This window comes from Populus nigra, chromosome 8 (assembly GCF_951802175.1).
Source record: "Populus nigra chromosome 8, ddPopNigr1.1, whole genome shotgun sequence".
In the NCBI taxonomy this organism is placed as follows: domain Eukaryota; kingdom Viridiplantae; phylum Streptophyta; class Magnoliopsida; order Malpighiales; family Salicaceae; genus Populus; species Populus nigra.
The window spans coordinates 9,832,763-9,855,520 of NC_084859.1; the positions used below are offsets into that span (position 1 = coordinate 9,832,763).

Here is a 22,758-nt window from a genome sequence, read left to right on the forward strand (position 1 = left end):
CTTTTAATTTATCCTCAAATATTCTCATGTTATTTAAAAAAATCACCAGCAACATATGCATAGCAGTAGGAACAATCATTATTGGTGCTGAGATTCTGTACCCCAATATTGACTTGTCAATTATTCTCCCATCTTCAAGAATTCATGGCCGAAACCTGGGAAGGGATAGAAAGAAATCAATAATGTCATAGACAGCAGTTTGTTGCCTCCAGCCATTTGTGGGCTCCATGCATAACGTGATCCTGCGAAATGCTTCCACGTCATCCTTCAAACCATGCTAGTCCTCAGCTCCTCCAGCATAAAAGTCATAATTCATTTTTGGAAGGACTCGCCTAGCCAATTCCTAAAACTCTTTCACATTCACGTTGGTAATTGGTTTGGTGTTGGAAGGTTTATTTAAAAAAATATTTTTTATTTAAAATTATTTTTAATACCAATATATCAAAATTATAAAAATATATTAAAAATTATATTACCATGATAGTTTTTCAAACCAAACATAATTTTAAAATACAATTAAATATTTTTAAATGAAAAAATAAATAGACTGGGAATCTTTTAAAATAGTCAAAGATAGATAGGATTAACATCAATTAATAATAACTAGGAGGAATTTCCTGCAATATTGCACACAATTTCTTAAACGCTCTATGGCAAATTAATTTGAAAAATCCCTTGGATTTATCAATAAACAGCCTCAAATAATACTGACGCTAGAAATGGAGTTCCCAAGCAAGTAATTTGTCACAATTAGGAAGTCACAATATATAAGCATATACTGGAAAGATTTATTAGGACGGCCTAGTTTCCAGCACATCTGAGCCTAAAACTTGGTGTTTTTACGGGCAAATGGGCACCCATGTTTCTGATCTGAAGTTCCGACAAATCAGTAGTACCCCTTGTTTAAGAGTACTAATTCATTTGATTTGATACATATTTAAGGATTAGAGTAATCCATCTCCAGTTCCTGAGAAAGATGGGAGTCACCCATACATCTAGGACATTAATTAGCTAGTGATTCTAAGACAATTTTAGAGCATTGATTGGAGCCTGTCGCGGTCAGTCCTTACATGGCTCCTGCTAATGTCTTTCACACTAGGGCAGCCTGCGAGGGCCATGGTGAGCTCAAGCTCGTCCTTCAGCATTTGCATCACCTTTCTCACCCCTGCTTCTCCCTTTGCTGCTAGCCCATAAATAACTGGCCTCCCAACCTGCATTGATATATACATGTATCAATTGCGGTCCGAAGCAGTAGCAAAGACATTTATCATTTTGCAGCCAATAATAGAAGATCAGTAGCTGTTTAGTTCTGCAATGACCAATCCTCGTTCACTTCAAATATGAGCACTTAATACTTTGCTTAAGGTTGCAATGTTGGATGAGTAAATAAATTGAAGGAAAATATTGAACTAGAAGGGGCAGAGCACCAGATTACTTCTTTTGTTATGTGTTTTATAGTACTGTTGGAAAAAAGATAATGAAGAGGGAGAAAACAAAGATGAACCATGTATCATATAACTTATACCACTAGTTTAAATATAATCACATTAAATAATAAAAAATAATCCTTTTATTGTATTTTATTTTTAAAAACTTGTATCATTACTCCAAGCATAATCATATTAAATTAAATAATAAAATATCATGATGTTTTTTTTTTTTTATCATACCTATTTGTGGACACAATTCTTATGAGAAACGGGGAAGATTTTTTTTTTCTTTTTAGAGTCTCTTCTCTATTATGTTCAACGTTCTTTTCTTTTTAATATGTTTTTTCTTACTTGTTTCTTACTTGTTTGTTTGATAGACATATTCTTTTTTTTTTTTTTAATAAGAGTGAAGAGTTATAACCCTTACAATTATCGTGAGAGATGTAACTAGCTCTTCATTCTTTTTCTTTATATTACTTTATTAATATAAATAATATTAATATAGATTAGGTTAATGTATAGCGGGTGACCCAAATCTTTTTTTTTTTTTGCCTCATCTCCCACTTACATATGATGGGATCAACTCTCTCATTAATTTTACAAAACTCACACTTAACAAATATATCATCCGATCAGATATACTTTAAGAGCTTAGTTGTTATAAATCTGTTAGGAATATATAGCTTATCTAATAATGGGACATGAAGTAGATATAATATACAATACCCTAGATCATTTATCTTTCTAGTAATGTTCATGTAGATCGAATCATTCATAATCTTTTGGCAACATACTAAAATAGTAAACATCAAATCTAAGTTTTGAGAAACAGACGAGAGTCATGAGAGCACAAGTAAATGTTATTTATAATCTTTAAGGTCTTATACAATATTAAATTAAAATCTCAGATCTGTATTACTTTTATTTTTCATATTACACATGGTATGATATCATCTTTCGAAGTATATATTTTTATACATAAAACCATATAGATGATATTTCATATATAACTAATATCTAACTTTTACTTCACTTTTTTACTCATTCATTTTTTATTCATTAGAACCCACATCTGGCGATAAAACAGATATAATAATAATTTTAAATAATTACTTAAGATCAAAGCTATAACACATATTCCAATTACCTCTCTCTATATTTTCTATTGAGGAGAAACTTCATATATTAAGCTTGAGTGCTTTCTTATTACTCAGATTACAAGCTCAAAATCTTCTCATCTTTATTCATCACAAATATAATAAAGACAATTATCTATGTGAGAAAGCTAATTTTTTATCTATCTGACATACTTCTCATTTTTTATTTTTAAGTAGTCGTAAACACAAACATGTATTAGATCCTTCAACTTATGTAATTAGGCATCAATAACATTATTAAACTGAATATATCATTGTTTTGAAGATTGTTTTAGACCATAAATTGACTTTATAAATCCACACACTTCGTGTTCTCGATTTATCTTGACGGAACTTATATGTTTTTCCATATTTCTTGTTCTAATTCTTCTTCAATTATGTTTATAATCATCATCTAAGATCTTAATGTGTAATTATTATTATCATAATAAATTATGTAAGGATCATATACTTAAAATAAAATACGTTGTAAGAATTCAAAAAATTTACAATCCCACATTAAACATTGTTATAAAAATAAATAAATTACACTACTGGAATTACCGAGTAATCGATGCATTAATGTTATTAATTACACTAGTTTCAATAATCTATTATCTCAATAATATGAACAACTTTACAAATATATATCACATGACATTTAATTATGTGTTAACAGACATCAATTATACACGAAATTAATGCATACATGGAAATCAATGCACATATCATTATTATAGAACTGCACATGAAAATAAATGCATAACAATAAATGCCGTATTATTAATATAGATCATTATATTTTAGTAATCAAACAAAACCACCTTTACAGATATTTGTATCAAAATGATATGTTTAACATTGCGGTTGAACTATCTTTTTGCTATTTTTAATTTATTTTTTAATGTTTTTTAATTATTTTAATGTATTAATATCAAAATAAATTTTAAAAAATAAAAAATAAAATCATTATTTTAATACATTTTTTTAAAAAAATCATTTTCATCGATCATTGTTTATGAATTTTCCAAGAGATAATTAGTGGAAGATCATATTTATTTGTTTTAACTTACAAGAACTGCTTGTGCACCAAGGGACAGCGCCTTGAAAACATCTGTTCCTCGCCGTACTCCTCCATCAAGGAGAACAGGAACTCTCCTTCCTACAGCTTGAACCACCTATAAAAAAAGTACATTTTCATGTCAATTGAATTGTCTGAATAAGGAGTATAATTTAGACTGTCTGCATTCTTTAAAATGAGTCTACCTCTTCCAGAACTGAGATTGTGGCTGGAGTATAATCAAGCTGACGAGCTCCATGATTGGAGACGATAATCCCAGCAGCACCTACTTCCATGGCCTTAATGGCTGCAAAATAATCTCCAGTGTGTAAGAGACCTAGCTTACATATTCCAGATTCCGTTATGATTGGCTGAGCAATGACTGATAATTTCGAAGAGAGTATAAGAGTGTTATGTGTTCAAGTGTTTTGTTCAAGACCAAGAAGAAAGATAGAAAACGGAGTGACGCAAACATCATCAGATGAGACTTTGATATTACCATCCTCGCGAGTGAGTATTCCCTTGATCAGAATAGGCAAGTTTGTAATGGATTTTAGCCATGCTATATCCTGCGGTGTAAGGAAGCAATGGTTAAATATAGGAATTTTTGTAATGGTTTCTGTTATGCATGAATGCTGCTTAGCCAGGATTATAATCAAGAAGGCTGCATAATAAAGTCCATGAATCGGCCAACTAAACCGCATTGCTTTCAGAATTGGTTACGACAAATGGCTCTATACTCAACTCTTCTATTGAGTGGGCATCTCATGCAAGTGAAAAGTACAGCCTGAAATTAAGGGTATGATAAATAAATCGAAAGGTAATTAAATAGGAGTTTTGTGGTTTTTACCTTCCAACACAAAGAAGGATCGAAGATTTCATTGGTGTTAGGTTTTATGTTCGAACCTTTATCCTGCAAGAGTTCATATATATCTGTAAGTCGAGGAAAAAAATTTGGATACAACCGCTTCACATCGAAAGGCCAAAAATTACAAGCTATGTGAATCAATGCTGGAGTTTTATATGAAAGATTAATTCTTCTAAATGAACACAAGCATAATGCCCATTTCAATAATTCACTCACAGAGAACACTTCAATTGACAGTAGACCTTCCAAATTCTTCATCTGGGGCAAAATCATCCTGCAGAAGTATGGCAGATGATTTCATTTTGGGATGCAAATGCATGTATCTTTAAATACATGCATTTTTGTTTTGTGTGGAAACTAAGACAGAATAGTGGTTAGAATCAACATTTAAGTCACATTCCACCAACAAATGAAGTGGTTTAGAACAGGTTTTTGTTTTTTGTTTTGTTTTCTTTAAGAAGTGGTTCGAAACAAGCTTTAATAACTCTTAAATCCCTATAATGTGCAATATAATGAGAGAAGAAGTAATGATATCTACTTATTCTTTATGTCTGCCTCCTTTCGACCACGTCTTGGACGATCAGCTGTTAGGACGATAGCCTTATATCCACTCTTTTCAGCTCTCTGCACAAGGTTAACTGCTATATCTCGTCTTTTGCATACCTAATCACATGCAGAAGTGTGAATGCTTACAGTTTAGTTCCCAAATTCATATGCATGTTGGTAACACAGCAGAGTTGCCTCAATTGAATTCTAATGGAACTTATAAGTGTCATAGAAAATGTGAAAGAATCCTGCTAAAAGTTGTTTCTGTTGCACTACGAAAGAGAGTTGAGAGAAGACTTTTGTCACTTTTTTGTTTTTTTTTTAAAAGACACTAATATATTAAAAAAGGGAGCTTATGGAGGTCTAATTACATATAATTGAAAGAATCGAACAGCATCGCAGCTGGCAGCAACCTCCTCCACGCTGCAGGAAGCTGAGAAGGATAAGGTCTGGAAAGAAATAAATCCCATTATCCATGAATGTAAAGCAAAATGGAAAGAATATCAAGGCCGAATGATCCTCAAATGTACCATTATAGTATTACATGCAGCTGCTGCTCTGGCAGTGGCAAGCTCTCCTGGGGATAGTCGGAAAAGCTGGTTAGAGCAGGATGAAGAATGAATGTACAAACTAGTAACTCTTCAGTCAGAGGTTAAGACCTTCAGGATGTGCTAGCTTATGCATAGAAGTTGGGGCTATCATAATCGGCGCCGAGATAGTGTAGCCCAATATATTAGTAGACAAAGCTATGTTGCTCACATCCACAAGAACTCTAGGCAGCAATCTGAGTAAAAGCGGTAGGTTAAATTTCATGCCCTCTACTATACACGTATCAGGAAATAGTTTCGAGGCATTACATGATTCTCTGAAATTCTTGCACATTCTTCTTTAATGTGTGCTCGTCCTCTGCTCCTCCAGCATAGAAGTCATAGTACATTTTTGGAAGGGCTTGCCTAGCCAATACTTCGAACTCATTCACATTAACTATTTCATCAGCCATTGAACCTGGAAACTTGGATTACAGTCAAATGTCTTGCTTTACAGCACTTTTAGAAGCCTAAGCTCCAGTAAAAATCATAAAAAGACTAGGGAACACATTAATTATCAAAATTTGCAATGAAAGGTACTGCTCTAATTTTGTGCGTCGAAATTTTTTATGTCTTGTAATCGACAATCAATGCACATTATTTTTGCCACAGCAAACCCTAAACTAGCCTCCGAATTAGATAGGTTGTGTAAAGCAGAAGGTATATATACTTGCAAGTTCGAGTGAACCTCAATTTACACGGGGTATAAACTGTAAATTTAGCACTTGTAGTTACAACATTGTACTATTTGAAACGCTAAAACATGCGAGACTGACACGAAAATAACAAATTGTTTTCATTCAACATCACAGGATAATCAAGAAGCTTAACTGCAAGAAAAACAGGTTGTGCTGATTCCCAAAAAGACAAAGAAAACTGCAAGAAAAACATACCCACGGTAGTAGAAAGCTCCAGGGAAAAAGAGAAGGATTGAAACAGATATCAAGAAGAGTGAAAAAAAGAAGAGAAACAGAGTGTGAATTAGAGATGGGACGTACACGTACATAAATGAAATGTTAGGCAGCAAATAGAGACTGAAGTTGGCCTCATGTCATTGGCTGCCTGCAAATGGTTTGTCATTTTTTGTCTTCTCTCATCGTGTCTTTGTCTGCCAGCACCTGGTTTGTCATTTCTATTCATTATGGTATTACACGACTGATACTGGAACGGTGCCCATGCTTTGTAAACTTTCTTTTTTTCATGTAAAAAATAATATTAGGTGCAGCAAGTGTGTGTGTGTGCGCGTGTGTGTGTGTGTGTGTGTATATATATATATATATATATATATATGTATTTCGAGTTATACACGAATGAATTGAATAAGTTGAGTTTATAAAATAAATTGATTTTATTTTAATTACATTAAAAAATAATAGATTGGTCAAATTAAAAAAAATAATAACAATCAGATTAAACTTGAATTTTTTTAATAAATCAAACAATATAACTAATTCACAGCTCATTAAACACAGAAAGGTAATATGAGATTAAAAAAATTAAAAAAAATAGCTTTGATTAACCCTAATTATTATAAAAAACATATAAACTTAGTAATCAGTTAAAGTCAACAGTTAAATCCTACAAAATTAGTTGTTCAAATCATAAGATCAAAATAACACTGTATAAAAAAAGAATTATAAAACATGTTTTTTCTATAAAAAAAAAGTTAAAGTTGTATTAATTTTTAAATTTGTGACTCATGTTATTAGACTTGAAATATTTTATTTTAAAAAATTATGAAGTTTCATTGTAATAAATTAAATATTAAATGATGAAATTAAAAAAAAATTAATTATACAAAAAATTAAAAATTAAAAAAATAGAATAAATTTTATATATGCTTTCTAGGGTAAAATTGTAAAGAAAAATAATTTAGCAAAAGGCCAAAAAGATTTATTGAAACTCATAAATATATTTGTGGAAGGACTTGCGTAGACAATTTCTGAAACTCATTCACGTTCACCGGGTCGCCTTCCATCTATCCTTTAAAATAGTCCTAGGAGGAATTTCCTGCAATATTGAACACCATTTATTGAAGTTGCGATAAACAATAAATAAGCATTTACTAGAAAGATTTTGAAGAAGACAAGAGGAGATCTCCATATTAATTTTCTAAATTGTTTTATATATATATATATATATATATATATATATATATATATATATATATATATATATATATATATATATATATAGTGATGGAGCTAGGATTATTTGCTAGAGGGAGCCAAAATTAATATAATAAAATATAATATTTCTTTATCTGAATATTCAAACCACAGATAACTTTTGAACCAATAAGACTGAAATCAATGAGGATGTTTTTTACCAGTTGGCAGATAAAAATTCAGATATCAAAAGTTGATATGTCCTCAGATTAATGTATGTCTTTCGAATTTTATCTTATTGATTAACCGGGTATTCTCAAATTTGAGAATGATTACTTGGATCTCTAATTAAATGAGCAATGTTGATTCTAGTAAGAGGTTGCTCACTAATCAACATAGATTCTTTGTAAATTGAAGCACATTGAGGCTGCTTAACCATAACTTCAACATTTCACATTAGAGTTGGTTCACAAGGCTGTGAGTTATCAATATTTTTTCTTTTTATTTTAAAAAAGAATCAATTTTTATTATTTTATTCATGGTTCAACCTAAAATCAAAACATATATCGTAAGAAAAAATTGATAATTTTGATGGCTCTGCTAAAAATAAAACATAAAAAAAATCCAAACATAATCAAAACAAACCAATAAAATATATCTAATTAATTAGAAAAAAAATCACTATAACAAGAATTCAAAAAACAATTGGTAGAACTAGTAGATCTGAGAAAAAAAGGAGCAAAAATGGTAGAATTATAAAAAAAACCTCATCAAATTATTAACAAACATATAAAAACAAAACAAAAATAGATTTTAAATTTAAATTACCTTGTTTTGTTTGATGAAAGATAAATTAATTGATGGCTTTGCTTCAATTTTTTTATAGAAAATTTTTGCTTGCAATTTGTGTTTTTATTTCTCTGTTTGATCGGCTGTGAGATTTATCTTAGGGTAAATTGATGGCTATGTGGTTCTGTTTTTTATTTCATAAAGTAATATCTTTATATTTTTTTTATTTCTACGTATGTCAAAGAGTAAATTGGAAATCAAAAGTAAAGTTACTATAATATAGAAGTAAATTGAAAATCAAATGTAAAGTCACTGTAATAAGAGAGTAAATTAGAAATCAAAAGTAAAATCACTATAATAAAGAAAAAAAAAAGTCTTGAGGGGGGGGCTCGGGCCCCTGGCCCCTGGCCCCTGCTTGTCCCCTTTGCTTTCGCCCTTGTATGTATATATATGAACCGTGTTTTACTGCGGGCCGTAACATTTTTTTAAGAACAAAACCTGGTTAGACAAGTTATTTTGATATTTTTTTTACATAAAAAAGTTCAGAATATATATTGAAAAGCTTATCAAAGCATCTAATGAAATAAATCAATAATCATCAATGTAAATAAATATATTTTTTAACAATAATTAAAAGAGTAAAAGATGAATGTAGAGTAATATATTTAATCTTGTAAAATGAAGCATTTCTCGTTTGTTCCAACCAAATTTGTGTATTAAAATCATTAAAAGATAATAGAAATAGAAATAGAAATAGAAACACATATAAAACTAAGTGAATAAAATAAAAGAAAAACAAATATTATGCAAAGCTGGACATATTATAAATAATTTTTTAAAATAATGTTTTTTATAAAATAAATCGTATATGTATAAAAAAAGGCATTCAAAAATTAAACACAAAACAAAGCATTATTTTTTTTATAAAAAAAATTTATTAAAAAAAGTCTTGAAAATCTTGTTGTCTAAGTCATGAGACCGAGATAATCTGATAGAAAAAAATTGAAGATAACCACAAAACCAATATTTGTTTAAAAATTAATGTTGAATAATGAAATCGTAAAAGAAAATGAAAAAAAAGGAATCCCTAACTGTATCAACTCTTAAAACTCATGACTTGTGTCATTAAATCAGATGCATGATAATTGAAAAAAATCACAAAGCTTAATCCCCAACAAATTAAATGCCGAATGATGAAAGTGGAGAAAAATTTATAACACAAAAAATTGTAATTAAAGGAATGAGGTTGAGAATAAAATTAAAAAAAAATGAGAAATAATAATAAAAACAAACATTAGAGTGCTAAATTGAAAAGAAAAATTTTTAACAAAAGGAAAAATAAATCAATAGAATGAGGGTTAGATTGAAAAAAAAAACAAAATACATAAACTTTGATTTAAGGATGAAATTGAAAACAACAAAACTTTAACAAAAGAACCATGGAAATAAATCAAAAATCAAAAGAATAAGGACCAAATCGAAAACAATAATACTTGACAAATTGTAATCCAAGGATGAAATTTAAAACATCAAAAACTTTTTCAAAAGGGCCAAGGACTAAAATAAACAATAAAAAACATAATAACTAAAATCAAGCAACAAAACGAAAATAGGTTTGATGCGCACTTTTGCTAGGAGAAAGAGAGAAGCAGGAAGAAAAACAAAGAAACAACCACTGACGATAAATCATCCACGAAGTACCACCACGCTTTACACCATAAGGAAAAGGCTAAGGCGCCGTTTTCGATGACACAATGGAACAACATATTTGGCCACGAAGATACACCGTATGTGTCGTCCATAGGATGCTGACATACCCCACGCGCTAATGTTTGAGCATCACGTGTCATGTGCTCTTTGATTTAAAAATCAATTAATCAGAGCAAAAATATCCAAAACACCCCTCGTTATCCCTACATTTAACCAAGAAACCCACATGAAAAGATGAAAATACCCTTGGACTCTTTCCTTATTTTTTTTATTGTAAGGGCAGAAAGGTCTTTTCATAATCTTGAAAAAAAATGAAAAGACATAAATACCCTTTGCGAGCAGTTCAATTTTTTTTTAGCTTAGGGGAAAATAAGTAGTTATACTTTTTTTTTAAAAAAAAATTAAAAGATGTTAGTAACCCTTAGCAATCCTTTAATGACAAATTTGTAAATTTGGAAAAGACAAAATTACACTCAGAACCGCATCAACCAAAATTCTCTTTAGAGGACAAAATCGATATTATACTATTATAATCTACAATGTAATATCTCTATATTTACATTGAAAGGCCCAGTAAAATAACAACGTGTTTTATATTTTTGTTAGTGTATGTATGTGTATTAAAATTTCCCAAGTCAACAAAAGATAAAAAAGAAAGCAAGTTGGCCATTGCCAAAAGTATAACTATAATGTGACAACAACAACTAATGGATAAATATATTTTATACACAACTCACTTGCTTGAAAGACCATTAATATAAGGGTCAAAGGTAGGGTGAGGACACAACATCCTTGGACTCAGCCACGTGCTAAACTCAAACGTATGTGGGTCTAGCAAAATATCAGACCTAACACCCTTGAACTGAGCTACGTGTTGAGTCTAAATGCTTGTGGGTCTAGCAATATACCAAACTCAACTCTCTTAGACTTGTAATGCGGTGAACCCAAGCAGTTGTGAGTCTAGGAAGATGCTAGACCCAACACCTCTAAGCTCAACTACGTGCTAAACCCAAATGCTTATGGTTTTAGTAAGATGTCAGACTCAACTCTCTTGAGCTCGACTACGTGTTAAGACCAAACACTTGTGTGTTTGACAAGATGCCAGACCTAACCTTCTTGGGCTTGGCTTTATGTTGAGCCCAAGCGTCTGTGAGACTGGTAAGATGCTATACCTAACTTTCTTGAACTTAACTATATGCTAAGCGTAAGCATATTTGGGTCTGGAAAGATATCAAGCCCAACATCATTGAGTTTCGAATCATTTCAGATCTAAACATATAGTTGATGGTCTTTATGAGCCTCATGTTGGGTCGCAAGACAATCCTTAAGACCCTTAACTCGGGATACTAAGAGCTTAGGGTAGTCATTTCCCTACATCTCTAGGTGTATAAAAGTTCTAAAAGAGCTGGTTATATTTGGATCAACATTTATGCTACGAAAAGATTATTCTAATTAACATTAATGTCGTGTATGAAATAAAGTATAAAAGTCTTGTATAGCTCTACTATTAGTCAATTAACACTAATAATGTGAAAAATATCATTCTCATCAACATTAATGATGTGTAAGAAGATATTTTCATCAATATTAATGCTGATGTAAGACATTTCTTATTTACTAAGATATTCAAAAGAAAAAGACTTTTGGCCTCTTAAACAAAAACAACAAGTTTCATAATACAAATGCTATAAATGCCCACCGAACCACATAGATAATATGAATTTAGAAACTTTATTTTCTTATCATATATTCTAAAAAAATTTATCACACATAAAACAAAGGATATACATTCTTGTTTTTAGAGTTTCATACTTATTTATTCATTTATTATATAAAGTTACTGACTTAATAATTGGAAAGTTTCAAAATCTCATAAAAGAATATTGTTTTGTAGGAACTAAGACTTTAACCACCAATCCTCTGCTTTTCAGGTTCATAGGAATAGAATATTGACATAAACATGTGATCATCCACTATCCAAATATTCAAACACTATTCTTGAACATATTGAATTTTTGAACTTTATCAGCAACCAAAAAAGAATAAAAAAACCCAGAAACGTAAGAGTGTAAGTGTAATTGTAAAATAACCAATGTACAACATTGAATTTGTAAATAGGATCATAGTGCTCAAAGCTACAAGTGCTAGTTTATGACATACGAAGTTTGAAGTGATGACAAGCCGGAGAGGTGTAGCTCAATTGGTCAGGTCTTGAGTTTGCTCTCTAGAAATCACTAGTTCGAGTGCCACAAATCTCAGGACTACTAGAAGCTTACTTAGTCGTTAACTTTAGGGTCTCATAAGATTAGTCGAGATACACGTAAACTGATCTGGATACACACGGTTATAAAAAAAAAGTTTGAAGTGATGACAAGTTGTCCTCTTGTGTGTAAAATAGCGTGTCCTGATTGGTTTGTATGGCATATAACGTAACATCATCAATTATTGGCTTAAAAAATACAATAGTACAACAACATAAAAAAAATGATAAAGATCTAAAAATAATGAGTTTTAATACAAAAAAAAACCAAAATAAATAAATCAAGCATTATTTTTGTCATTTCACATAAAAGTAATGGTCTTACTATATAGAGTGTTATGTATGGAAATTAGGTATTTATTATATTAACTTGGAAAATATCAGAGATGCCCATGCAACAATATGAATATGGAACACTATGGTATCGACAAGACAGGTACAACTCGACCAGTATTTGGTTAGAAAAAACCTGAGATTGATCAAGGATTTAAATTGAGATGATGCTGACTCTACTTTATTTTGTTCTTAGAGATGTACAAGTTCAGTAATTAAGAGTACTAATTCATGTTATTTGATAAATATCTTAGTTAGAAATAAGGATTACAAAAATCCATCAAGTTCCTGAGAAAGATGGGAATCACCCATACATATTGCTTGTGATTTTAAGACAATTTTAGAGCATTGTTTGGAGCCTGTCGCGGTCAGTCCTTACATGGATTTTAGAGCATTGATTGGAGCCTGTCGCGGTCAGTCCTTACATGGCTCCTGCTAATGTCTTTCACACTAGGGCAGCCTGCGAGGGCCATGGTGAGCTCAAGCTCGTCCTTCAGCATGTGCATCACCTTTCTCACCCCTGCTTCTCCCTTTGCTGCTAGCCCATAAATAACTGGCCTCCCAACCTGCATTGATATATACATGTATCAATTGCGGTCCGAAGCAGTAGCAAAGACATTTATCATTTTGCAGCCAATAATAGAAGATCAGTAGCTGTTTAGTTCTGCAATGACCAATCCTCGTTCACTTCAAATATGAGCACTTAATACTTTGCTTAAGGTTGCAATGTTGGATGAGTAAATAAATTGAAGGAAAATATTGAACTAGAAGGGGCAGAGCACCAGGTTACTTCTTTTGTTATATGTTCGTATAGAACAGATTGCAGCTCGTTGAAAGGCATTTATTTGGAATAAACATGGCTATGAGATTTAGGCAGCACTGCTCATCAATTGTCAAAGACATAATTAGTGGAAGATCATATTTATTTGTTTTAACTTACAAGAACTGCTTGTGCACCAAGGGCCAGCGCCTTGAAAACATCTGTTCCTCGCCGTACTCCTCCATCAAGGAGAACAGGAACTCTCCTTCCTACAGCTTGAACCACCTGCAAAAAAAGTACATTTCCGTGTCAATTGAATTGTCTAGACAAGGAGTATAATTTAGACTGTCTGCATTCGGTGAAATGATTCTACCTCTTCCAGAACTGAGATTGTGGCTGGAGTATAATCAAGCTGACGAGCTCCATGATTGGAGACGATAATCCCAGCAGCACCTACTTCCATGGCCTTAATGGCTGCAAAATAACCTCCAGTGTGTAAGAGACCTAGCTTACATATTCCAGATTCCGTTATGATTGGCTGAGCAATGACTGATAATTTCGAAGAGAGTATAAGAGTGTTCAAATGTTTTGTTCAAGACCCAGAAGAAAGATAGAAAACGGAGTGATACAAACATCATCAGATAAGACTTTGATCTTACCATCCTCTCGAGTGAGTATTCCCTTGATCAGAATAGGCAAGTTTGTTGTGGATTTCAGCCATGCTATATCCTGCCGGTGTAACGAAGCACTGGTTAAATATAGGAATTTTTGTAATGGTTTATGTTATGTATGAATGCTGCTTAGCCAGGGTTATAATCAATAAGGCTGCAAAATAAAGTCCATGAGTCAGCCAACTAAACCGCATTGCTTTCAGAATTGGTTATGACAACTGGCTCTGTACTCAACTCTTCTATTGAGTGGGCATCTCATGCAGGTGTAAAGAACAGCCTGAAAATAAGGGTATGATAAATAAATCGCAAGGTAATTAAATAGGAGTTTACTGGTTTTTACCCTCCAACACAAAGAAGAATCAATAGTTTCATTGGCGTAAGCTTCGAAGTTCGAACCCTTAACCTGCAAGAGTTCACATCTGTAAGTCCAAAAATTAAAAGCTAGGTGCATCAATGCTTGGGTTTCATATGAAAGATTCCTTTAAATGAACACAAGCTTGATGCCCATTTCAATAATTTACTCACAGAGACAACTTCAGTTGACATTAGACCTTCCAAATTCTTCAGCTGGGGCACAATCATTCTGCAGAAGTACGAGAGATGAATTCATTTTGGGATGCAAATGCATATATCTTTGAATACATGCATTTTTGTTTTGTGTGGAAACTAAGACAGAATAGCGGTTACAATCAACATTAAACTAAATTAATGTCACATTCCACCACCAAATGAAGTGGTTTAGAACATTTAAAACAAGCTGTAATAGCTCTTAAATCCCTATAATGTTTATACAGAATGAGAGAGGAAAAAATGATATCTACTTATTCTTTACGTCTGCCTCCCTTCGACCAAGTCTTGGAGCGTCAGCTGTTAGGACGATAGCCTTAAATCCACTCTTTTCAGCTCTCTGCACAAGGTTAACAGCTATATCTCGTCTTTTGTATACCTAATCACATGCAGAAGAGTACATGCTTACAGTTTAGTTCACATATTCCTATTCATGTTAGCACCACAGCAGAGTTGCCTCAGTTGAAGAAATTGAAATAAACCCTTTCTAATGGCACTTATAAGTGTCATAGAAAATGTGAAAGAATCCTGCTAAAAGTTGTTTCTGTTGCATTACAAAAGAGAGTTGAGAGAATACTTTTGTCACTTTTAAAATTAAAAGAGAGACTACTAAAAAAAAGGAGCATATGGAGGTCTAATTACATATAATTGAAAGAATCGAACGGCATCGCAGCTGGCAGCAACCTCCTCCACGCTGCAGGAAGCTCCGAAGGATAAAGTCTGGAAAGAAATAAATCCCATTATCCAAGCGTGTAAAGCAAAATGGAAAAAATATCAAGGCTGAATGCTCCTCATTTGTACCATTATAGTGTTACATGCAGCTGCTGCTCTGGCAGTGGCAAGCTCTCCTGGGATAGACGGAAAAGCTGGTAAAAGCAGGATGAAGAATGAATGTACAAACTAATAACTCTTCAGTCAGAGGATAAGACCTTCAGGATGTGCTAACTTATGCATAGAAGTTGGGGCTATCATAATCGGCGCCGAGATAGTGTAGCCCAATATATTAGTAGACAAAGCTATTTTGCTCACATCCACAAGAACTCTAGGCAGCAATCTGAGTAAAAGCGGTAGGTTAAATTTCATGACCTCTACTATACACGCATCAGGAAATAGTTTCAAGGCATTACATGATTCTCTGAAATTCTTGCACATTCTTCTTTAATGTGTGCTCATCCTCTGCTCCTCCAGCATAGAAGTCATAGTACATTTTTGGAAGGGCTTGCCTAGCCAATTCTTGGAACTCGTTCACATTAACTATTTCATCTGCCATTTAACCTGGAAACTTGGATAACAGTCAAATGTTCTAGCTTTTCCTTTCACCTTTGAATTCATTGTGTATATCATCATTAACTAATCCCTCTATATGCACAACCCAAATGACTCCCCAACCATGTAAATGAGTTTAGATGTGAAAGATCGAGTGGAACTATCTCAAAGCAATTATATTTTTCCTAACACAGGGTATACATAAACTGTAAATTTAGCTTATGTAGTTACAACGTTGTACTATGCAAAATTACAAATACTATTTGAAACATTGAGCCATGCGAGACCGACACGAAAATGACAAATTGTTTCCATTCAAGATCACAGGATAATCAAGAAGCTTAACTGCAAGAAGAACAGGTTGGGCTGATGCCCCACCTAAAAAAACAAAGAAAACTATAAGAAAAACATACCTACGGTAGTAGAAAGCTCCAGGGAAAAAGAGAAGGATTGAAACAGGAATTGCCAATCGAGGTATCAAGAAGAGTGAAAAAAGATTAAAAAAAGAAAAGAAAAAGAGAAACAGAGTGTGAATTAGAGATGGGACGTACATAAATGAAATGTTAGGCAGCAAATAGAGACTGAAGGTGGCATCATGTCATTGGCTGCCAGCAAATAGTTTGTCATTTTTTGTCTTCTCTCATCGTGTCTTTGTCTGCCAGCACCTGGTTTGTCATTTCTATTCATTATGGTATTACACGAGTGATACTGGAACGGTGCCCATGCTTTGTAAACTTTCTTTTTTTCATGTAAAAAATAATATTAGGTGCAGCAACTATATTCTTTTTTTAAAAATATATATATGTATTTCGAGTTGTACATTTTTGGAACTCATAATACATTTTTGGAAGGACTTGCGTAGCCAATTTCTAAAACTCATCCATGTTAACAGGGTCACTTTCCATCTATCCTCTAAAATAGTCCTTATGGCTGCTGCAATTATGAGATTAAGTTGTATATATATGGCTGCTGCAATTATGAGATTTATTCTACCATAATTAGCATATTAAGTTGTATATATATTCTTCCCTATATTAAAATATTAGCAGTTGGTGTATTAGCTCTTTTTATTTTCTTACCAAAATAGATTTTACCAAAATAGATTGTACAGCAGCTCTTAGGCCTCGTTTGTTTGCTGAAAAATAGTTTCTTTTTAGAAAATAAATTTCAGGGAAAATAAATTTCGGGAAAGTATTTTCCGATATTTGGTAGTGTAATGAAAAATAAGTTAAAAAACACTTTCTAGTGTTTGGTTATGTTATGAAAAATGAGCTAGAAAATAACTTATTAATATTTTATTTTTTTCAAGTTTATTCAAATAATGATGAATAAATATTACAAATAAAAATTTGAATGAGAATGAAATTAAAAAAAAATATAATTTCATAAATTATCTCATATACAATAAATTAAAAAATAAAATAATTGAAAGATGAAAATAATAATAATAATAATAATAATAATAATAATAATTAACATTTTATAAATTATTTCAAATAAAATAAGTAAGAATGAGGACCAAATTTGATAGATAAAAAATTTCAATAAAAAAATAATAAGGAAAAAGCAAATAGCAATTATAAAAATAAGGACCAAAGTTAATAAAAAAATTAAATTTAAAGAGATGAAATTAAAAAATAAATATTCAAAACAAAATATATATAACAATCAAAAGTTTAAGGATCAAATTTGATATAATTAGCAAATAATGACATTTATAAATTTTCACAACTTCCGGAAAGTGTTTTCTGCCCAAATTTTTCAGGAAAACACTTTCCTGAAAACCAAGCCAAATTTTTCTTTGACTGGAAAGTGTTTTTCGTTGACTAACTTTCTTAATGGCAAACAAACACCTGAAAGTTTGGAAAATAGTTTCCCAGAAACCACTTTCCGGAAAACAAACACAGCCAAAAGAGAAAACATTTTCCTTGAAACCAAGTAAAATTTTTCTTTAACTGGAAAGTGTTTTCCGTTGACCGGAAAGTGTTTTTGGTTGACCACCTTTTCTAATGGCAAACAAACACAGGAAAGTTTGGAAAGTGGTTTCATTGAAACTACTTTTCGGGAAACAAACATGACTTTATTTAATAGAAAGGAGCCTTATGAATAGGATATTCAATCATTTACTTAAATTTGTTATGGTATCAGAGCAAGGTTTTGTAAGCTTCTAATCTATCTTTTATTGTGTTGATTTTTTAATGAACAACTTCATTTTACTTTTGGTTGACAGTCTTGCTTTAAAATTTCTAGTTTTGATTTTTTAAGAATGTGTACAAAAACTTTGAGTATCAAATTTACAGGTAAGAATTATATGACATGGGAATTTCAGTTCAGGATGTTTTTGAAAGGGACAGAGCTTTGAAGGCATATTGATGGGACTTCTCCTGCTCCTGCAAATGATGCAGAATTTACTCAATGGGAGACAAAGGATGCTCGAATTATTTCTTGGATTTTAGCATCTATTGAAGGTCATATGGTGAACAATTTACGTTCCTTTGGTACAGCTAGAGAGATGTGGGATTACCTAAAGCGTATATATCATCAAGATAATACTGCAAGACGTTTTCAACTTGAATTCGACATCAATAATTTCAGTCAAGCTAATCTCTCAATTGAGCAATATTATTCAGGTCTTGTTAATCTATGGAGCGAATATTCTGGTATTATCTATTCTAAGGTGTTTAAAGAGGCCTTACCTAGTCTTCAAGCACTTCATGAAGTTATTAAGCGAGATTAGTTTTTGATGAAACTAAGACCAGAATTTGAGATTGCGCCCGGGCTGGATTGTTGAATAGAGATCCAGTTCCTTCTTTGGATATATGTCTAGGTGAATTATTGCGTGAAGAACAAAGAATGGCTACACAATTTGTAATAGGTGAATCCAAAGAGACATCTGAGGTCGTCAATGTTGCTTATGCTGCTCAAGGAAAGAATCGAAACAAAGGAACTATACAGTGTTATAGCTGTAAGGAGTATGGGCATATTGCCCGTAATTGTGGCAAGAAATTTTGCAGTTACTGTAAACGGAATAGACACATTATTAAGAATGCCTTACACGTCCAGAAATCAGAGAGCGCAAGCTTTTCAAGCTGCTGTTGTAAACCATCAGATTGCTGGCTCTACTTCCACGACCACTGTCACTCCAGAAATGGTACAGCAAATGATTATCACTGTATTCTCCATGCTTGGACTTCAAGGTCAAGGTAATATTGTCTCTTCTTCTTGGATTGTTGCTTTTGGAGCATCAATCATATGACTGGCTCATCTGATTTCTTATGTAATCTCCGGGAGTATAGTGGCACACAAAATATTTAGATTGCTAATGGCAGTAATCTCCTGATTATAGCTATTGATGATATTAAACCTTCTTTTCCTTATGTATTTGTTTCTCCTAAGCTGTCTACTAATTTAATTTTTGTTGGACAAATGGTGGATAATAATTGGGATATGCATCCTGACTACCACAATTTACATACATTTGGTTGTGTTTGCTTTGTTCACTTGCCTTCTCATGAGCGTCACAAGCTTACAGCTCAGTCAGTAAGGTGTGCTTTTATGGGTTATAACGCTGGTCAAAAAGGTTTTTTATGTTATGATGTTGTTACTAATTGTTTGAGTATGTCCAGAAATGTGATTTTCTTTGAACATGAGTACTATTTTCAGCAACATGTATCTTGTTCCAATGGTGTTATACTTCCTACCTTTGATGATATCTCACCACCAGTTCTGCGGTATCAACCCGGTTTTGTTTATTCACGAAGATAGCCCCCGACATCATAAATCCTTCCCAACACTGATCCAAATCCTACCTTAGTTGCTCTTCGACAATCTTCCTGTATTTGTTGTCCTCCTGATCGGTATAGTTACTCTGCTATTTTAAATGATACTACAGTTCCTACCTCTTATTCTCAGGCAACTAAACATGCATGTTGGAAAAAAGCTATGCAAGAAAAACTCCAGGCTCATGAGGAGAATCATACTTGGGATATTGTTCCATGTCCTACTAGTGTCAAGCCTATTGGTTGTAAATGAGTATATTCCATTAAGTTGCGGTCCGATGGTTCACTTGACAGATATAAAACAAGGTTGGTGGCACTTGGTAACCGTCAAGAGTATGGTATAAATTATGAGGAAACCTTTGCACCTGTGGCAAAGATGACAACTGTGCGACTTATTATAGCCATTGATGCTTCTAAGGGCTGGTCATTACGACAGATGGATGTTAAGAATGCTTTTTTGCATGGAGATCTTCAAGAAGAGATATATGACTCCATTACCAGGGTTCTTTCTACAACATCTGCTGATGTTTACAAGTTAAAATGATCTCTTTATGGTTTGAAACAAGCCCCACGTGCTTGGTTTAATAAGTTCCGCTTCACGCTTCTTGGCTTCTCCTTTGTCCAGAGTCAGTATGATTCCTCTTTGTTCCTTTGCAAGACTACTAAAGGAATCGTCTTGCTCTTGATGTATGTTGATGATCGTTATTACAGGGACTGACAATGCATTAATTCTTCAGCTTCAAGAACGTCTTCAATCTACTTTTCATATGAAGGACTTAGGTCCCCTACGGTATTTTTTAGGCCTTGAGGTGCATTTTACTACTACTGGTATTTTTCTAAATCAGCATAAATACATCCAAGAGTTAATTGCTTTAGTTGGTCTTCAAGAAGGTCGTTCAGTTGATATTGCCTTGAAAGTGAATGTTAAATATTGTCGTGATGAGGGTGATTTTCTATCTAATCCCTCTTTATATAGGTAACTGGTAGGGAGTCTAAACTATCTCACTATCACTCGGTTTTATATTTCTTTTATTGTTCAACAAGTTAGCCAATTTATGCAAGCACCTACACACCTTCATATGGTTGTTGTTCGTCGCATTGTTCACTACTTACATGGCACTTCTGCTCGAGGACTTTTCTTCCCTGTGGATTCTCCTATTTGGTTGGTTGCATATAGTGATGTTGATTAGCTGGTTGTTTTGACACTTGACATTCAATTATTGGGTGGTGCATGTTTCTTGGTAACTCTCTTGTTTCTTGGAAAAGTAAGAAGCAAGATCGAGTGTCTAAGTCCTCCATTGAGTCTGAATATCGTGCTATGTCCTCTACTTGTTTTGAAATTATTTGGCTTTGGGGACTCTTAGGTGAGCTTGGATTTCCTCAAGTTGAGCCTACTCCACTTCATGCAGATAATACTAGTGTCATTCAGATTGCTGCTAACCCAGTATTTCATGAGCGTACTAAGCACATTGAAATGGATTGTCATTCTATTCTTGAAGCATATAATGCTCGTGTTATCTCTCTCCCACATATCTCCACTACTCTCTAGACTGCCGATGTGTTCACTAAGGCTCTCTCCAAGCATCGGCATAGCTTTCTTGTTGACAAATCGATGCTTCTTGATCATCCAACATCAATTTGAGAGGGGATATCAGTGGTAGACATGATGGACCAGAATCATAGAAATTATGGCTGCAATTATGAGATTTATTCTACCATAATTAGCGTATTAAGTTGTATATATATCCTTACCTATATTAGAATATCAGCAGTTGGTGTATTAGCTATTTTTATTTTCTTACCAAAATAAATTGTACAACAACTCTTATTTAATAGAAAAGAGCCTCATGAAGAGGATATTAAGTCATTTACTCAAATTTGTTAGTCCTAAGGAGGAATTTCCTGCAATATTGAACACCATTTATTGAAGTCATAATAAACAATAAATAAGCATTTACCGGGAAAATTTTGAAGAAGACAAGAGACAATCTTTTGCTCAGGAGAATTGTTACATCTAGGGATTCTCCATGGTAATTTTCGAAATGGTTGAGAAGTAAAGTATCTAACTAGGTACCATCAAAGCACACCAACAAATATATATATATATATGACTTGTGTTTTACTGTTGGCGGTAACATTTTTTTAAGAACAAAACTTGGTTAGATGGGTTATTTCAATACACTTTTTTACATAAAAAATTAAGAGTATAAATCGAAAAGTTTATCAAAGTATCTAATGAAATAAATCGATAATCATCAATGGAAATAAACAAAAAAAATTTGTTAACAATAATTAAAAGAGTAACAAGAAAAAATGAGAGATAAATGTAGAGTAACATATTTAATCTTGCAAAATAAGATATTTCTTGTTTGTTCCAACCAAATCTGTTTATTAAAATCATTAAAAGATAATAAAAATAAAAACACATAAAACTCAGTGAGTAAAATAAAAAAAAATATAATGCAAGACTGGACATATTATAAATATTATTTCAAAATAAATATTTTTTTATAAAATAAATCTTATATGTATTAAAAAAAGCATTCAAAAATTAAACACAAAACAAAACATTAATTTTTTTTTTAAAAAAACTCTATTAAAAAGAGGGCTTGTAAATCTTGTTGTTTAGACCATGAGACCAGGATAAAATGATAGAAAGAAAATTAAAGATAACCACAAAACTAATATTTGTTTAAAACATATTGCAGAATAATGAAATCGTAAAAGAAAACGAGAATAAAAATGAATCCCTAAGTATATCAACTCTTAAAAATCATGACCCATGTCATTAGATCGGATGCACGACAAATGAAAAAACCACAAAGCTCCATCCCCAACAAATCAATTGTCGAAGGATAAAAGTGGGGAAAAATCTATAACATAAAAAA

General features: G+C 32.4%; 2 protein-coding genes across 5 annotated transcripts; both read right to left on the reverse strand.

Moving 5' to 3' along the window:
* Window positions 1–740: 740 nt before the first annotated feature.
* LOC133702093 (peroxisomal (S)-2-hydroxyacid oxidase GLO4-like) lies at window positions 741–16,643 on the reverse strand. 2 transcript variants are annotated; one of them, XM_062126297.1, is made up of 12 exons: window positions 16,505–16,643; window positions 5,898–6,045; window positions 5,700–5,824; window positions 5,571–5,617; window positions 5,412–5,489; window positions 5,033–5,157; window positions 4,711–4,768; window positions 4,477–4,539; window positions 4,126–4,195; window positions 3,833–3,933; window positions 3,640–3,744; window positions 741–1,211 (listed from the first exon to the last, which is right to left on the reverse strand). In XM_062126297.1, the coding sequence occupies exons 2-12, from the start codon at window positions 6,038–6,040 to the stop codon at window positions 1,032–1,034; spliced, it is 1,095 nt and encodes a 364-aa protein (XP_061982281.1). In that variant the 5' UTR covers window positions 6,041–6,045; window positions 16,505–16,643; the 3' UTR covers window positions 741–1,031. The 2 variants fall into 2 exon arrangements, with proteins under 2 accessions (XP_061982281.1, XP_061982280.1); XM_062126296.1 differs by lacking the exon at window positions 16,505–16,643 and adding an exon at window positions 6,521–6,626.
* LOC133702091 (peroxisomal (S)-2-hydroxyacid oxidase GLO4-like) lies at window positions 13,035–16,631 on the reverse strand. Of its 3 annotated transcripts, XM_062126293.1 has the most exons (12): window positions 16,505–16,631; window positions 15,953–16,100; window positions 15,755–15,879; window positions 15,627–15,673; window positions 15,468–15,545; window positions 15,080–15,204; window positions 14,784–14,841; window positions 14,599–14,661; window positions 14,247–14,316; window positions 13,961–14,061; window positions 13,768–13,872; window positions 13,035–13,393 (listed from the first exon to the last, which is right to left on the reverse strand). In XM_062126293.1, the coding sequence occupies exons 2-12, from the start codon at window positions 16,093–16,095 to the stop codon at window positions 13,214–13,216; spliced, it is 1,095 nt and encodes a 364-aa protein (XP_061982277.1). In that variant the 5' UTR covers window positions 16,096–16,100; window positions 16,505–16,631; the 3' UTR covers window positions 13,035–13,213. The 3 variants fall into 3 exon arrangements, with proteins under 3 accessions (XP_061982277.1, XP_061982278.1, XP_061982279.1); XM_062126294.1 differs by lacking the exons at window positions 15,755–15,879; window positions 15,953–16,100 and having other exon boundaries at window positions 15,627–15,691; window positions 16,505–16,597; XM_062126295.1 differs by lacking the exons at window positions 15,953–16,100; window positions 16,505–16,631 and having other exon boundaries at window positions 15,771–15,793.
* Window positions 16,644–22,758: the final 6,115 nt, after the last annotated feature.

Excerpts from the sequence above, each read along its gene's own strand:
- LOC133702093 (XM_062126297.1), bottom strand. The coding sequence starts at position 6,040 with ATGGCTGATGAAATAGTTAATGTGAATGAGTTCGAAGTATTGGCTAGG. Across the intron at positions 5,490-5,570 it reads CTGCATGTAATACTATAATG|ACCTTATCCTTCTCAGCTTC; the intron begins GTACATTTGAGG and ends ATTTCTTTCCAG. Across the intron at positions 5,158-5,411 it reads TTCGATTCTTTCAATTATAT|GTATGCAAAAGACGAGATAT; the intron begins GTAATTAGACCT and ends GCATGTGATTAG.
- LOC133702091 (XM_062126293.1), bottom strand. The coding sequence starts at position 16,095 with ATGGCAGATGAAATAGTTAATGTGAACGAGTTCCAAGAATTGGCTAGG. Across the intron at positions 15,546-15,626 it reads CTGCATGTAACACTATAATG|ACTTTATCCTTCGGAGCTTC; the intron begins GTACAAATGAGG and ends ATTTCTTTCCAG. Across the intron at positions 13,873-13,960 it reads CAATCTCAGTTCTGGAAGAG|GTGGTTCAAGCTGTAGGAAG; the intron begins GTAGAATCATTT and ends CTTTTTTTGCAG.